At 46.8% G+C, this 16,489-nt stretch overlaps 1 protein-coding gene across 1 annotated transcript in view; it reads left to right on the forward strand.

The window, feature by feature from the left end:
* NUP210 (nucleoporin 210) overlaps positions 1–16,489 on the forward strand; it is a 118,906-nt gene that overhangs the window by 38,888 nt on the left and 63,529 nt on the right. The window contains exons 9-14 of the mRNA XM_037167396.2: positions 1,343–1,449; positions 2,118–2,258; positions 3,099–3,236; positions 4,224–4,379; positions 9,207–9,405; positions 14,362–14,507. Of these exons, the coding sequence (XP_037023291.2) occupies positions 1,343–1,449; positions 2,118–2,258; positions 3,099–3,236; positions 4,224–4,379; positions 9,207–9,405; positions 14,362–14,507 (887 nt within the window). The remainder of the gene's footprint in view (positions 1–1,342; positions 1,450–2,117; positions 2,259–3,098; positions 3,237–4,223; positions 4,380–9,206; positions 9,406–14,361; positions 14,508–16,489) is intronic.

Raw genomic sequence — 16,489 nt, forward strand, 5'->3', positions numbered from 1 at the left:
ACACAGTGTGGATTCAGAATGTAGACCTTCTGTGAATTAAAGTGTAGATTCACCGTGGACTTAGAATGTACGTTTGCTGTGCATTTAGAGTGTGGACCTACTGTGGATTAGAGCATAGACCCATAGTGATTAAGAGTGTGGACTTACTGTTAATTCAGAGGGTAGACCCAATGTGGATTACAGGGTAGACCTACTGTGGATTCAGAGTACAGCCTCACTGTGTTTGAGAGCTTAGACTCCCTGTGGATTCAGAGTTTAGTCACTGTGGAGTCAGAGCATAGAAACACTGAATTCTGAGGACAGACCTACTGTGGATTCAGAGTGCAGCCTCACTGTGGACTGGTGCTTAGGCTTCTTGTGGATTCAGAGTGTAGGTCTTCTGTGGATTAGAGTGTAGAGTCACTGTGGAGTGAGAGTGTAACCCTGTGTGCATGCAGCTTGGCCTCACTGTGGATTCATTCAGAGTGCAGACCTACTATGGAATGACTATGTATTCTCATTGTAGACTCAGAACGTATACCTACTATGGATTCAGAGCATAGATTCATTGTGATTCATAGATAGAGCAGACCCTCTCTGTATTCAGGACTTAGACCTGCTGTGGATTCAGAGTGTAGACCCACTATGGATTCTGAGCATAGATTCATTGTGGTTTATAAGATAGAACCTCTGTGGATTCAGGGCATAGATTCACTGTGGATTTAGAACATTGACCCACCCTGGACTCAAAACATAGACCCACTTTGGAATCAGAGTTCAGACTCACATGGATCCAGAGTAGGCCTACTGTGTATTCAGAGTATATACCCATATGGATTTTGAGCAGCAACCTGCTGTAGACAGAATCAAGTTTGAATGAGTCTTGAGCAGTCAATGTGGGATTGTTAATGTTTAGTTCTGGGGAATCTTGGAGATCGGCTCAGGGTTTTAGGGCTCAGCACTGATGGCCAGCATTAGACCTCACAGTCAGTTAACAGCTGGTCTTTTTCCATGGAGAAATACAGGTGAGCAGTTGCAGACTGTAGGTGAACAGTTATGGGGCCCTTCCTGTGAGCAGTTATAAGTCTTACTAGTTGAGTGGTATGAGCCCTTCCTGGTAGTGGTTTTGGGACCCTCCAAGTGACAGTGGGTCTTCCAGGTGAGTGGTTGTAGGTATCTTTAAGTTGAGCAGTTTTATGTCTCTTCAGGTAAGTGGTCTGAGCCCTTCCAAATAGGTGGTTGTGGGGCCTCCAGGTAAGCAGTGTGGAGCTCTCATGCTGATGGTACTTGGCTCCATCCTGTTCCTTACCTGTATCCCCCTGAGGCCTGAGCTGGCAGGCACTGCCACTTGCCTGTTTTATAGGGTTCACAGTACACCCTGGTGACAGGTGGGTGCTTGAGACTGGACGCCTCTATGAAATTACCATTGAGGTGCTCGACAAGTCTGGGAACAAGGTCTACCCATCAGATGTGAGTGCCTGCCTGGGGTCCTGGTGGGGTGGTGAGGTGGGATGTGTCTCTTGGAATAGCTGCTCAGTGAGGTGCCCCCAAAGGGATGGGGCCCCCCCACGCAGGCAGGCTGGTTTCAGGAACTTCCTAGTGGAGCTGTGGGTCCACAGGAGGCACTGTTATGGGATCCCTGGGACATGACAGGACCCAGCAGACCTGTGCATCTACACACCACAGGCCCACTCGCTACAGGGCTGGGGCAGGGAGAGGAAGATGCAGGCAGCGGGTTTCAAGGACACGGTGATGGCGAAGTGGTGTCTGCCAACTGTAATTATCTGTAAGGAATTTTGATGTCTCTTATTGTATTTGGTGGTTTCCTCGTTGGGATATCAGGGCCTAAGAAAGCCAGCTGTAGTCTCTGATTGCCCACGAGCACCACACAGATAACTACAACAGGATCATCGGGGCTGCAGGGATGGGAGCCTGGGAGGAGTCAGAGGCCAGAGTGGTCAGAGCTCAGTTCCAGAGCTCCACCCAGCTTACCTGCTGGCCTTTGGAGGCCTGCAAGCCTCAAAGGGACCCTGGCCTGGCATAACTTATGCTTTCTGGTCACATTGCTTTTGTCCTGCATTCTGGCTTACCTGGATTGTCTGAGAAGTACCTCTCACCCATTCTGCCTCACCTTCCAGAACATCCGCATTGAAACTGTGCTTCCCTCCGAGTTCTTCGAGGTGCTCTCTTCTTCCCGGAATGGGTCATTCCATCACGTCAGGGCAATAAAGAGAGGCCAAACAACTATAGAGGCAGCCCTCACTTCTGTGGTGGACCAGGCAAGTTGGCATCTCTCTTATCCACCCCACAGATAGAATGTCAGTCAGGCTGCGCGTGAGCCCTGGGGAATTAGGGTCCCAACCTTGGCCTGTGTGTTGCTCTTACAGGTGCTCTGAGGGTCTTCTTTGGGCTTACAGAGGATGTCCAGGGGTGGGGGGCAGGCTTTGGGCTCTTCCTGTCACTTGTCCCCACACCAGGCTAGAGCCCCTACTCTGCCAGCTCCTTAAAGGTGAGTCTATACCTCCTGGAACGAGGGCTGGAATGGTTGCTGGGGAACAGTGTTGGGCCCTCTGTGTCCTGCTATGCACCAGGCAAGAGTCGCCAGCATCCCTTTGGCTGTTTTGGCTGTGGGCCATTCAAAGTCTTCTTCCCCTGTACTTAGAAAGCCAATCAGTTCTAGGTGGGAGCAGTTCTTACCTGATTAGAACATTGGCATGGGCGTTCTCATCTTCCTACCCTGCACTGACCTATAAGAGGCAGCAGAAAGCAGTGGCCTGTAAACCACACCGTGATTCCTACCAGAGTCTGCACTTTAGCTCTGGAGGCTTTGGATGAGTTGCTTTAGCATCCCACACCTCAGTTTCCCCATCATAAAGTGGGGATATCCACATCCATCATGTTAGGGGGGTCCCTGAGGATGAAGTCAAGCATGTTTACTTGGAAAGCCATCTCCATGGAGACAGAGAGGCTGCAGGTTGTCTGTCATCTTCCTTCCCACTCCCCACAATCACAAAATCTACCTTTGTGACTGATTGGGAAAGGCAGGGGCCTGCTTGACTGGGAAAACTGCTGACGACCTGGTTGTCATGGCGATGTGGGGCCTCCTTACCCCCTTGTAGGATGGAGGGGTCCACATGTTACGAGTGCCTGTATGGAACCAGCAGGAGGTGGAAATTCACATCCCCATCACCCTCTATCCCAGCATCTTGACATTTCCATGGCAACCAAAGACAGGCGCCTATCAGTACGTGATCAAGGTAAGTGGGAGCCCCCGCGTCTGGCTGCCCTCCTTCAGGTGTTTCCACGGGGTTAGGACTTTGTGGCCATTTTCTTCCTTCTAGTATTACCTTCTAGGGACTGGAGAGAATTTAAAACCAGAGAGTCTTTATGCTTTCTATATTTTCTGAGGTTTCTATCATAGTAGTGTATTTTAATAATCAGAAAAAAACTGAAAAACAGAAAATAAAGCAAGATAAAGAAAACCTGGAATACAGGTGTAACTTCCACATGCATCTGTTTTTGTAAAAAAATTATTTTCCCAAAGCAGTGTAAACATCCTTAGAATAAAATTTGAAATTCAAGGGAAGATGTCTCCAACCCTGTCTTATACCACGTGTTCTTTGTCTTTGATATTCACGTGCCCACCTGGCATTCGTCAGCATGGGCTGACTCCTTTGTGGCTCAAGCCCTTGTGGTCCACATGGTCCCCATCAGTCCCTATTTCTCCGGCAGTGGTGACAGGTGTTCTGTGTGGTCACTGGTGCCTACTACCAGCCATGTCATCTTCCTGGCCCTCTTGGGTTCTGAGGTGATGGTCCCTTTTCTTGGAAACTGCGGGGCTATCCTTTACTTCAGGGCAAATGACTAAGAGTGGGCAGGGGTGTGTGCTGAAAGGGAGTGTTGTCTGCTCAGGGAAGCAGCATCATAAACCCAGTTCCTCGGCCAAGTGTCTTTCTATTGAGCCTGAGCTCTGGGAGGTGCCCTGGGTTCTGAGCCACTGTCATGAATGTGTGTGTGTACGTGTACATCAGCCCCAAGGTCCATAGCATGTGAGGACTAGTAACAAGGTGGGGTAGAGAAATCAAGGGGTGGTGGCAGCCTCTGTTCAGATGTTCGCTTGATGCTGACCGTGTGTGAGAGAAAATGAGTGTCAATAGGTGTGAGAGTCAGGTGAATGTGAGTGGGTGTGTGTGTGAAACAGAGACCAGGCAGGTGTGCTGATGAGATGATGATTTTTTCCCTAGGCCCAAGGTGGGAGTGGGAACTTCAGTTGGACTTCATCAAACCACATGGTTGCGACAGTCACTGTCAAGGGTGTGATGACCACAGGCAGTGACATAGGACTCAGTGTGATCCAGGCGCATGATGTTCAGAACCCACTACATTTTGGGGAGATGAAGGTGAGGCCTCAGGGGTCAGGTGAGCCCAGGGGGTGGTGTCTAGCTACCCTCTTCTTAACCAGCCCTCGGGTTTAATTCAGAACCACCCTTTGGTCCTTGTTTGTCTTATACTTGGTGTTGGCAATAAGCAAGGTGGTGGTGGGTCACTCCCCAGCCCTATCGGTGAGGAGCTCACAGCCATATCAGGGTAATGGAAAGGACATCCCCCACCAGGCAGGGGATGGAACCAGGAGGGCCGGAGTCAACACGACTGGAGTTTCTGGAACGGATCCCAGAAAACACAGAAGACATGAGATCATCTAAAGAGTTGTCCTAGGAAATTTTCCAAACCTCAAAGATATGATTCTCCAAGTGGAAAGGGTCCCTGAAAGTTGGGTTGTAAATTCACCATGAAGGGAAGGCCCAAGACTCCAAAGGACCCGGCTCCAATTCCTTTCATCTGACTCTTGTTCAGATACAGAGAGGACTTCCCTGCACTAGGGCTCAACACCTGGCTTTTGACCCCAGGTGATGTGGGATCAACCTACTGAGCAAAGGCCACATGTGGGAGCGGTCACCTGCAGCTGAGCCTGGTGGCTTCCTGACCCCTCCTCCTTCCTTACTGCCTGACCCTGACCACAATCCCTTTTGTTACTTCATTAAGGGCAGGAATTGAAGGTCCATACATTGTGTGTCTAATCCTGACCTTCTCTTATATGTTTTGGGATATTGACAATAGTTTTTTAACTGTATTTTTTTCATTACCATTTATCCTCCCTATACCCTTTTCTACCTCCGCCCTCCCCCACACCCCCCACACTGTTGTCCATGTCCATGAGTTTCTTCCTCTTTTTTTCTCTTTTGCTCGATCCCTCTACCACCACCACCCAGTGCCGTCAACCTGCTCTCCATCTATGAGTCTGTCTCTGTTTTACTTATTACTTCATTTTGTTTATTAGATTCCACATACAAGTGAAACTATATGGTAATTGTCTTTTTCCGACTGGCTTATTTCACTTAGCATAATGTTCTCCAGGTCCATGGGGCAGACAAGGCAGCAGCTAGAGGACCAGGTGGTACCACATTTGCATGTGGATAAACCATGAGGAACAACTTGGGAGTGAGACAGACCACACAACCCAGGGTTCTGGTACAAGAAAAAAAAAAGCTTCAAAATCTCTGGCTGTAAAAACCTGTGGGGGTTGTGGTGATGGAAGATCACTCCTGTGTTCATTGGAGAGACCCACAGGATCCTAGAACATACACAATTCCATCTGCCAAGAAATCAGTACCAGAAGGGCCTGACTGGCTTGTGGGTTAGCGGCGTTGTTCCCTCTGTGACCCCCCCAACACACAGTGCTACTGCACAGTGAGTGACCTGGGTTGCCCCACCCTGATGAATACCTAAGGCTCTGCCCCTTACAGTGTAACAGGTACACCGAGAGAAAGAAATGTGGCTCAGACGAAATAACTGATCAAAACTCCAGAAACAGAACTAAGCCATGAAGAGAGATAGCCAACTCTGCATCTGATGATGCAGAGTTCAAAACACTGGTAATCAGGATGCTCACAGAAATGGTTGAGTATGGCCACAAAATAGAGGAAAAAGTGAAGTCTATGCAAAGTGAAATAAAGAAAATTATACAGGGAACCTACAGTGCAGGGAAGGAAACTGGGACTCAAATGAACAATTTGGAGCAGAAGAAAGAAAGAAACACTCAGTCAGAACAGAATGAAGAAACAAGAATTCAAAACAATGAGGAGAGGCTTAGGAACCTCTGGGATAATTTTGAACATTCCAACATCCGAATCATAGGGGTGCCAGAAGGAGAAGAGGAAGAACAAGAAATCGAAAACTTATTTGAACAAATAATGAATGAGAACTTCCCCAATCTGGCAAAAGAAATAGACTTCTGGGAAGTCCAGGAAGCTCAGAAAGTCCCAAAGAAGTTGGACCCAAGGAAGCACACACCAAGGCACATCATTATTACATTACCCAAGATGAAAGATAAGGAGAGAATCTTAAAAGCAGCAAGAGAAAAGGAGACAGTCACCTACAAAGGAGTTCCCATAAGACTGTCAGCTGATTTCTCAGAAGAAAACTTGTGGGCAAGAAGGGGCTGGAAAGAAATATTCCAAGTCATGAAAGGCAAGGACCTATATCCAAGATTACTCTATCCAGAAAAGCTATCATTTAGAATGGAAGGGCAGATAAAGTGCTTCCCAGGTAAGGTCAAGTTAAAGGAGTTCATCATCACCAAGCCCTTATTTTATGAAATGTTAAAGGGACTTATCTAATTCCTTTGCCAGATTGGGGAAATTCTCCTTTATTATTTGTTCAAATAATTTTTCCACTGGTGGCTTTGCCTTTCCCCCTTCTGGTACCCCTATAATTCAGATGTTGGAGCGTTTAAAGATGTCCTGGAGGTTCCTAAGACTCTCCTCATTTCTTTGAATTCTTGCTTCTTGACTCTTTTCTGTTTGGCCATTATTTGCTTTCTTCTGGTCCACTCCATTGATCTGAGTCCCAGTTTCCTTTTCATTGCTATTGGTATCCTGTGCAATTCCATTCATTTCAATTAGTTTCACCTTCATATATTTGTCTAATTTGTCGGTATAATCAACCAGTTCTGTGAGGATCCTGATCACCAATGTTTTAAACTGTGTGTCTGTGAGTTTTGCTATTTCTTCGTCGCTTAGACTTCCAGGAAATCCAGGAAGCTCAGAGAGTACCAAAGAAGTTGGACCCAAGAAGGAACACACCAAGGCACATCATCATTACATTAGCCAAAATTAAAATGAAGGAGAGAATCCTAGAAGCAGCAATAGCTAAGGGGACAATCACCTATAAAGGAGTCCCCATCAGACTGTCAGCAGATTTCTCAAAAGAGACCTTACAGGCAAGAAGGGGCTGGAAAGAGGTATTCCAAGTCATGAAATCTAAAGACCTACATCCAAGATTGCTCTATCCAGCAAAACTTTCATTTAAAATGGAAGGACAGATAAAGTGCTTCTCAGATAAGATCAAATTCAAGGAGTTCATCATCACCAAGCCCTTATTATATGAAATGTTAAAGGGACTTATCTAAGAAAAAGAAGTTAAAGAAACATGAACAGTGAAAGGACAACAAACTCACAGTTATTAACAACCACACCTAAAACGAAAGCAAACTAAAAGGACAGCTAGATCAGGAGTGGAAACATAGAAGTGAAGATCTCAAGGAGGGTTAGCAACAGGGGAGTGGGAGGAAGAGAAGGGGGGAGAAGGTACAGAAAAGAAGTAGCATAGAAAATAGAAGTAGATAGAAGATAGATGGGGGGGGCAAGAATAGCATGGGAAATATAGAATCTAAAGGAATTGAGACACATGGTCATAAACTAAAGGGGGGGTAATGGTGGGGATGGGGGGTAGGGTGGAGGGGAATGAAGGGGGGAATAGAACAACTGTAACAGCATAATCAATAAAAAATTTTTAAAAAAAGGGACTTATCTAAGAAAAAGAAGATGATCAAACCTATGAACAATAATATGACAACAAACTCACAACTGTCAACAACTGAACCTAAGAAGAGCAAAATGAAAACAAACTAAGCAAACAGCTAGATCAGGAACAGAATCACAGAAATGGAGATCACATGGAGGGTTATAATCAGGGAGTGGGAAGAGGAAGACTTGAGGACAAGGTACAGGGAATAAGAAGCATAAATGGTAGTAGGTACAAAATAGACAGGGGGAGGTTAAGAAAAGTATAGGGAATGGAGAAGCCAAAGAACCTATATGTACAACCCATGGACATGAATTAAGGAGGGGGGGATGCAGGGTAGAGGGGAATAAAGGAAAGAAAAAAGTGGGACAAATATAATAGCATGATCAATAAAATATACTTTAGAAAAATGTTCTCCAGGTCCATCCATGCTGTCAGAAAAGAGTAAAATATTCTTCCTTTTTATAGCCAAGTAGTATTCCACTGTGTAAATGTAACATAGCTATTTTTCCCACTCATTTGGATAATGGGTTATTTTGTCTTTTTGTTGACACACATAACACACACACCCCTCTCTTAAGATTGATCAAAGTTTCATGTGAACAGGGTCATAATGGAGACTCTTTAGCTGCAACATATCGTCAAATATTTGTATAAATTATAACCATCTTTCCCCCTCCTCATTTCCCAAGCTTCATCTAAGTAAACATGTCACCTTCCATCTGGTGGCTCAGCCAAAAGCCAGAGGACAGTTCCCTGACAGGCAATGTGTGTGATGGTTACAGCCTGGCTTGCAGGACTGACTGCTTAGGCCAGACTGCACCACGCTGCAGTGCATTCAGGCTCTCCAACCTCCCATGTCAGTTTCTTCATCAAGTAATGAGGTTGGTAACAGAACCTTCTTAAGGAGGAGACTGAGAGGATTCAATGAGTTAGCAGTGTTTTTAGAACAGAACCTGGAGTCTTGTGAGTTTTGTCTTAATACATATGTGTTGTTGATAATGTCTCTCTCACCCTGTATCCTCCCTTCTTTGTATTTCTCCATTGTGCTGCGCTGGTACATGGCTCAGGACTTTGTACAGTTGTCTCTTCTCCCCAGAAAGTGTTTCCCCAGAATTTTGTCTGGTTGCCTCCGATATGGTTCTCAGGTCTAAGCTCCTACATCACCACTCAGAGGGGCCTTCCCTGACAGCTCACCCTGGAACATCACCTCAGTCCCCAGCATGAATCCCTCATGTCCCTCAAGCTTAGTCTTCTCACTGACATGTATTCAATGCCCAACACAGTACTTTTAGTAAATCTGAGCAGCAGGCCTTTCCGCTCCCATGGAGCCTGATGACCCTAGTCCATGCCTTGTCTTCCAGGTATATGTGATCGAGCCCAGAGGCATGGAGTTTGCCCCATGCCAGGTGGAGGCACGAGTGGGCCAGACCCTGGAGCTGCCCCTAAGGATAAACGGCCTAATGCCCGGTGGGGCCAACGAGGTGGTTACTCTTAGTGACTGCTCCCACTTCTACTTGGAGGTTGAGGTGGAGAACCAGGGTGTGTTCCAGATGCTTCCAGGTAAACTGGCGCTGATGAGCAGGCACCAGATGGGGGGGGGGGTTGAGCCAGACTGCCTGGGTGTTCAGCATGGGCTGCCTCAGATTCCTAAGTAGAGGGCCTAAGGCAACAGGGGGACACAGCATGAGAAATGGCGTTTGTCCCTCTGTCCTATGTCTGCAGTTTGGATCTTACCTGCCAGGTTACCCACTTTGTCATGGCTCACTGAGCCTCAGTTTCCATTTCTCTGAAACGAGTGTCATTCTAAACAGAATTGCATGTCACAGTGCCTATTACAGTGCCTGGGGTGCAGGTGCTCGGAATATGCTGTTGATGGGGGGTTTGGTTAGTGATGGAATTGCAGCACCTTTGTGACATGCAAGTTCCATCCCTCCACAGCCATCGAAGCCATGCACATTGACCTTTTTCTCTGTAGCATCGCTTGCAGGATTTTAACGGTGATGGTGGAAGTTAGTTTATGGAGTGTCAGCCCTGCCAGGTGCAGGGTAAATAAGTACCTTGTCTGTGTGACAGCATCAGACTTCACAGCCACCATGGGAGGAGGAGCTGTGGTTGGGCCACATGTCAGATAGAGACTGAGGCTGTGTAGCCATCCAGACTCTCACAAGACCACCAGGCAGGATGAAGTACACATCAGACCATGTCTGGACTACTGTCTGGAGCCTGAGTCCTCTAGAAATGGGTTCCCCCAGGGAAACCAGTCAAGGGCAGCAGAGGGGTTCCTCTCTAATTTGCAGATGAAGAAAAGCAAGAACCGTTGAGCTAGTGAGGGAGGAGTGAGGTTTGGGCAGGGGTAGCAGTAACAGGGAACCAGAATGGCACTTGGTGGGGCTCCAGAGACAGGGCCCTGAGGTTGGCATTTCTGGGGATATGGACACACAGTGGACATGGAATGGCTCAACCTGTTGGATCCTGAATCATGGTGGGGTGCTGGAGGGCTTGGGAGCCCTTCAGGCAGTGGGAGCTACTGACGGTTTGTGAGCGGAGGAGTGATGACTTGATCCTGGTGAGTTTAGGAAGCCTAACTGGCAGGGTGTTTGTAGGACAGCCTGAGATGCCAGGCAGGTTTACATGCTACTGCTGTGGTGACCCATGGAGCCATTTGGATGCGAAGCTGTGCAGAGGAAGGAGGCAGTGTGTCTGAGATATCACTAAGCAAACCATATTTGTATCCTTCCCTGGAGGGCATTGCTGTGTCCTCTCGTACCACACAGGAGAAATTGAGCTTTAAGATATCTTAAGTGTCCTCAGCAAGGAGACCATTTAGAATGGAGAAAAACATTAGCATGTGGGAGAGAGTCCCACTGATGGCAGGAGAGGAGCCTGCTTCCCCAGCACCGCACGCACCCCACGTGTATCCTGGAGAGGAGTCGCAGGCTTCAGCCCAGGCACTGGTCTGCATCTAGGAAGTCCCAGGAATAAAGAACAGGGTTTAGAATTCCACTTTCCTAGGTCTGAACTCTCCTTCTTCAACATAGTGGCTGTGTGATGTCAGGGAAGTTGTTCAACCTCTCTGAGTCTTGTATTCTTCATGTATAAAGTGGGAATACTGGCCCCTTGTTTGCTGTAGGGGTACGAATGAATGTCCCTAAGCCCAGTGCCAGGTTTGGTTTTGAAGACAGCAGCTGAGACAGAATCTTGTGGCATTGAAATTCCCTTAGCAAGCTCCTTAAGTGTCCCCTAATGAAGAGTATATGTGGCTTTGTGAAGGCTTGTGGTAGGGCCCAGGTTATATGTCTTTCTGGTCAGGTAGAAAGACACTGGTATAATGGAAATCCATGGGACTTAAGACCAGATGGGATCAGCTGATTGACACCTGCCCCTAGGACACATGAAACTCGTGGAATAGAAACGTAAAGGCAGGTGTGATCCCATGTTAGGTTAATGGGTTCCTTCTCTTTTTCCATTTCCCCCTTAAGTCCATGTCCTTGGTCTTGACCAAGTTAAGAGCACACATGAAACTCAGGTCATGGTTCTTGGAATGAACTACTGGGTTCCCTTGGTAACTGCAGTCCCAGGCACCACCCTGCCAGCACATTTGGGTTATTTGGGGGCCTCATCCTCTTCCTGCTGGACTTGGCTGCTGGGATCCCATTTCCGGCTTGTCCTCGTCATTGAAGCACCCTTAGAGGCCTCTTGGCTTCTGAGCATCACTGTGAACTCCGTGGAGTTACTGGGTTTGACCCGGCTCACCCTCTGGGGTTGGCAGGACATCGGCTCTTGCTCTGTCCTGACCCTTTTCCTGTCATAAGCCTCGCTGTTCTTCAGCCCCCGTTCACTGAGCGCCTCCTACGTGCTATGCTCTAGGGGTCCCTGGTAAACACGAGAGATATAGTTTCACCTTCACAGCTCTGACAGTCCCATCAGACAGATGGTGCAACAGGCAGGCGTGGTGCTGGGACAGAGAGCCCCAGGAGCATAGCGTGGTCCTGGGAGTCCCTCCACGCTTGGACCTGTGCTCACTCAAAATGCCTAAACATGTTCCCCAGGAGAAATGCGCTGAAGATGCGTGTCTAAGCTAGTTTTGGGGGGTGTGAGAAGGCTGTTTAGAGGAAGAAATAACTAGCACTGAAGGATGGGAGCAGGAGAAAATAGAAGAGTATTCTGAGGTGCAGAGTGTCACAAGCCTCATAGGGACAAGAAAGGGTGTGGCACACTTCAGCTCACCAGGTCAGAGCAGGGGCCCTCCCACTCCCAGGCAGGGCCGTGGAGCTTGCGTGTGCCCCTCAGGGCTCAGTTCCTCAGCATCTCTTCCTAGCTCTACAAAGGACCCAGCTCCCTTCTCATAATTTAGGGTCATGTCCAGATAAGCATTTACATAGACCCCCCGTACCAGAGTGGAAGACAGCAGGGTCCATGTTCAGACCTGTCACTTCTCCATTCTTTTTGTTTGTGTAATTGTGGGCCAATGTCAGTTTTCTGGAGCTCTCGGGCTCTGCCTGTGGACTCTGGCCTACCCTTCTTGGTGGCATAAGGATTTCTACCAAGGGCATGGCAGTGGCCATTGACAAAATAGCATGCACTGAAATATGTCCAAAGAGTGTGGAGGAGATTGTTTTTGAATATCCAATGAGCTCCTTTACTAACTGCCCCAGACTAGAAACAACCGAAATGCCCATCAACTGGTGAGTAAACAAGCAAAACGTGGAACATCTTGGCAACGGAATACTTCTCAGCATCCAAAGGAAGCAACCACTGATCACACGGCAGCAGAGCTGCGTTTCAAAAATACACTGCGTGAGACAGCCCACACACTGTGTGTTCACTGATGAGCAGTGCGAGGCAAACCGATCTCCGCTGAGACTGAATGTAGAGCAGGGGCTGCCAGGCACCAGGGGGTGGGCAAAGGACAGTGATGGTTCATGGGTACGGGTTTTCCTTCTGGGGAGTGAATTGTTCTAAGCTTAGTGGCGATAGTCACACAACTCTGTGAATACGTTAATGACCACCAATTTGCACGTGCATTTCAAATGGGTGATTCTGCAGTATGTGGATTATATATTTGAGTAAAACTGCTATTAAGAAAGAAAACTAAACTATGGTGGAAAAATCAGAATGGTACAGTGATGGCCTCCAGGGAATGAGTAGCTGGGAAGAAGCGTAAGGGACCTGGGTTGGGGTTGGGGGCAGTGTTCTGCATCACGGTGGGCTGGGTTTCACAGTAGCCACAGGGCCCATGCATTTCACTCTAAGTAAGTTGGACCTTAAGAAATAGAACCATAAAGAAATATTGAGATAATTATGTATTTGCTGAAATATTTAGAATGAAGTGTACTGATGCCTGTAACTTAGTTTTAAATTCATTCTAAAATAAGATCAATTGATGGATGGGTAGGAGATGGATAGATAATGCAGTAAGAGAAATAGAACAAGGTGATAATTGTGGAATGTAGGGGCTGGGAATGTGGGGTTTCACAGCATAACTTTTTCTAAATGTTTGGAAAGAAAACAATATACTGCCACTATAATGGCTTTTTTTTTTTAAGGGTGGAATACACCACACATTGGCAGGGGTATAGCATAGCCATCAGAAGTAGTATAACTTGCCCTGGGTGATGTAGCTCAGTGGATTGAGCACTGGCCTGTGAACCAGAGGGGTGCTGGTTTGATTTCCAGTCAGAGCACATGCCTGGGTTGCAGGCCAGGTCCTCACTGTGAGAGGCATCCACACATTGATGTTTCTCTCCCTCTCTTTCTCTTCCCTTCCCCTCTCTCTAAAAATAAATTTAAAAAAAGTAGTATAACTTGATACAACCGTTTTGGGAAAGCTGTTTGGCAGTGATGATGAAAGCTGAACACACGCATGCTCCTAGGCAGCAGGGACCAGGGGTGCACGTGGGGCACTCTTAGGGACACACCCAACAGAAAGGCCGAAACGTGTGTACAAGGAATATGAACCAAAAGACATGTTCTCAGCAGCGCTGTATCATTGCCTTGCATTGGGAACATCCCAGGTCTTTGCAGAATTATGGAGAAATCGATTTGCAGAGTCTTCATACAACAGGATAATATATGCAAATGTGGATAAAAGATGTACAAAATATAAGGAGAGATCTCACCATTAGCAGTGAATTGAAAAGGGCAGACACAGAGGAGTTTATGCTCAGTGGTTCCTTTTATGTAAAATACAGGAGCCAGCAAAATTATGCTGCACTGTTGGAAGACAGCTCACAGTGGTTCTCCTTAGGGGAGGAGCTAGTGGCTGGAGGGTCCATGGGAGATCCCAGGATGCAGGTCCAGTTGTTTGGTGATCCCAGTCGTGGGTGCTGCATGTGCTCAGTTTGTGAGGCAAAACAAACACCATTCCTGACGTGTGTACTTTTTGGCATGGGAATTAAAACTTTGTGTTAAAAAATTAGATTGCATATCAAGCCCTGGATGAAAGGACTGCCAGCCTGTCATGTCTTTCCAGAAAAGACAAGTTCCCAGCGACCATTTGCTCTCCTCTTCTTGCAGGGAGGCTGCATCCAGGGTCTGAGCACTGCAGTGGTGTCAGGGTGAGAGCCGAGGCCCAGGGCTACACTGCGCTGCTCGTGAGCTACAAACACGGCCACATCCACCTGAGTGCCCAGATCACCATCGCCGCCTACCTGCCCCTCAAGGTGAGCCTGGGGCCCTTGCCCCCCCATCTCCTTCCCTCATGTGAATTATTCATTTGTTCTGGCGAATTTGTGTTAAAAATTCATGATTATTCAGAATAGCTTTTAGAACAGCAATCTCTTTCTATGATTTTCGCGCTGAAATTAGGAAAGATGTAGAGGGAGCAGAGCCTCCCTGATGATAGGCAGTGATTCCTGACATCCGTATGGATGAAATGTTGCCCTTTGGGGCCTGCAGGGATTACAACAGAGGGGCGATCCTGGTGAACTCCGGAGTTACCCTGCAGGGTCTCCCCAGAATCCTAGAATGGGGACGGTGGCCCCACCCTGAGGGGGCACATTCTGGGGCCTCAGGAACTTGAGACTTGGGAACCCCTCTGAGGCTTTGGGCGCAGGTTTGGATTCTCTCCCTGCCTGGTGTCAGGTAACCATGAAGTGTCTGAGTCCTCACGTACCCATGGTAGGTAGGAAGCACACAGCTTTGTGTGTTGTTCCAGTACTTGGCATCACAGCTTTGACACCAAACCCTTAGTATAAATCTAGGTCTGTCACCAACTCTGTGACTTTGGCTAATTTAATTTCTCTGGGCTTGTTTCCCTGCCTGTAAAATGGGGCTAATGTAGTACGCACTTCATAGGGTTATAAGAATTAGCTAAGCTATGAACAAAATGGGCTTAAAACACTACCTAAGAGGTAGTGAGTGCTCAATGAGGGATAGTTTAAAATACTAATAAAAAAGAACTGGACCTTCCATGAAGGGTAGTTGTGAAGGCTTTACACAATAGCAATCATGCAGCAGGATGGTGCATGTGATTATTTCTTACTTGGAAATGTGCTCCTCACACAGGAGGCCCGGAGAGGGGTAAACCGGCTCCTTCTTTAGGGGAGGGCTCAAGTCTTGGCCTGGGGGAGGCTCTTCCTCAGCCTCTGGGTGGGGCCAGTCAGCACTGCATTGCCCGGACGTCCAAGCACCAACCTTCAGGACACTGCTGGTCTCCTTGCTCTGTGACTCTTACCCGTCAAAGCAAGCCCAGTAACATTAGAATCTTTTCATTTCTGAACCCCTAACCCTGGGCATGGCGTCTCATGGAGAGCAGACAGCAACCAAGGGTTTTGTTTTGTTTTTTTAAGGTATAATTGACATATAATGTTATATTAGTTTCAGGTGTACATTGTAATGATTCAGTGTTTGTATATATTGGGAAATCACCACGATAAGTCTAGTTAACATCTGTAACCACCCATAGTTACAATTTTTTTCTGTGATGTGAACATTTAAGCTCTACTGTCTTTAAAAATATATAATAGTATTGTTCACTGTTGTTACCATGCTGTACATTACATCCCCAGAACTTACTTATTTTATACTGGAAGTTTGTGTCTTTACCCATTTCCTCCCCCAACTTCTTCCCCGCCTTGCAGCCACCAATGAATTTTTTTGTTTGTTTGTTTTTAGATTCCACATATGAGATCATATACCATATGTCTTTCTCTGACTTATTTCACAGCACCAATGCCTTCAAGTCCATTATGTTATTGCAAATGACAGGATCTCCTTTTTTATGCCTGAAGAATATTTCACTGTGTATATGTGCCATATTTTCTTTATCCATTCATTCATCAGTGGACATTTAGGTTGTTTTTGTGTCTTGGCTGTTGTAAATAATGCTGCCATGAACATGGGGTGCAGAAATCTTTTCAAGTTAATGTTTTTGTTCCTTCATTTTCTTTTATATCCTGAAGTAGAATTGCTGGATCGTATAGAAGTTCCAGCTACTATATTATTATTATATTTACATTTATTATTATTATTTTAAATAAAACAACCCTTTTCAAATAATAGTTCCAACTAGAACTACTATATGACAAGGGTTCTAATTATTTGAAAAGGGTTGTTTTATTTTAAATGAATAAGTAGAAGTCCTGGCTGGTGTGGCTCAATGGACTGAGTGCCACCCTGTAAAATGAAAAGTTGCTGGTTTGAT

Source organism: Artibeus jamaicensis, unplaced genomic scaffold, assembly GCF_021234435.1.
Source record: "Artibeus jamaicensis isolate MK-2021 breed Jamaican fruit bat unplaced genomic scaffold, CSHL_Jam_final contig_793, whole genome shotgun sequence".
NCBI classification, from domain to species: Eukaryota; Metazoa; Chordata; class Mammalia; order Chiroptera; family Phyllostomidae; genus Artibeus; species Artibeus jamaicensis.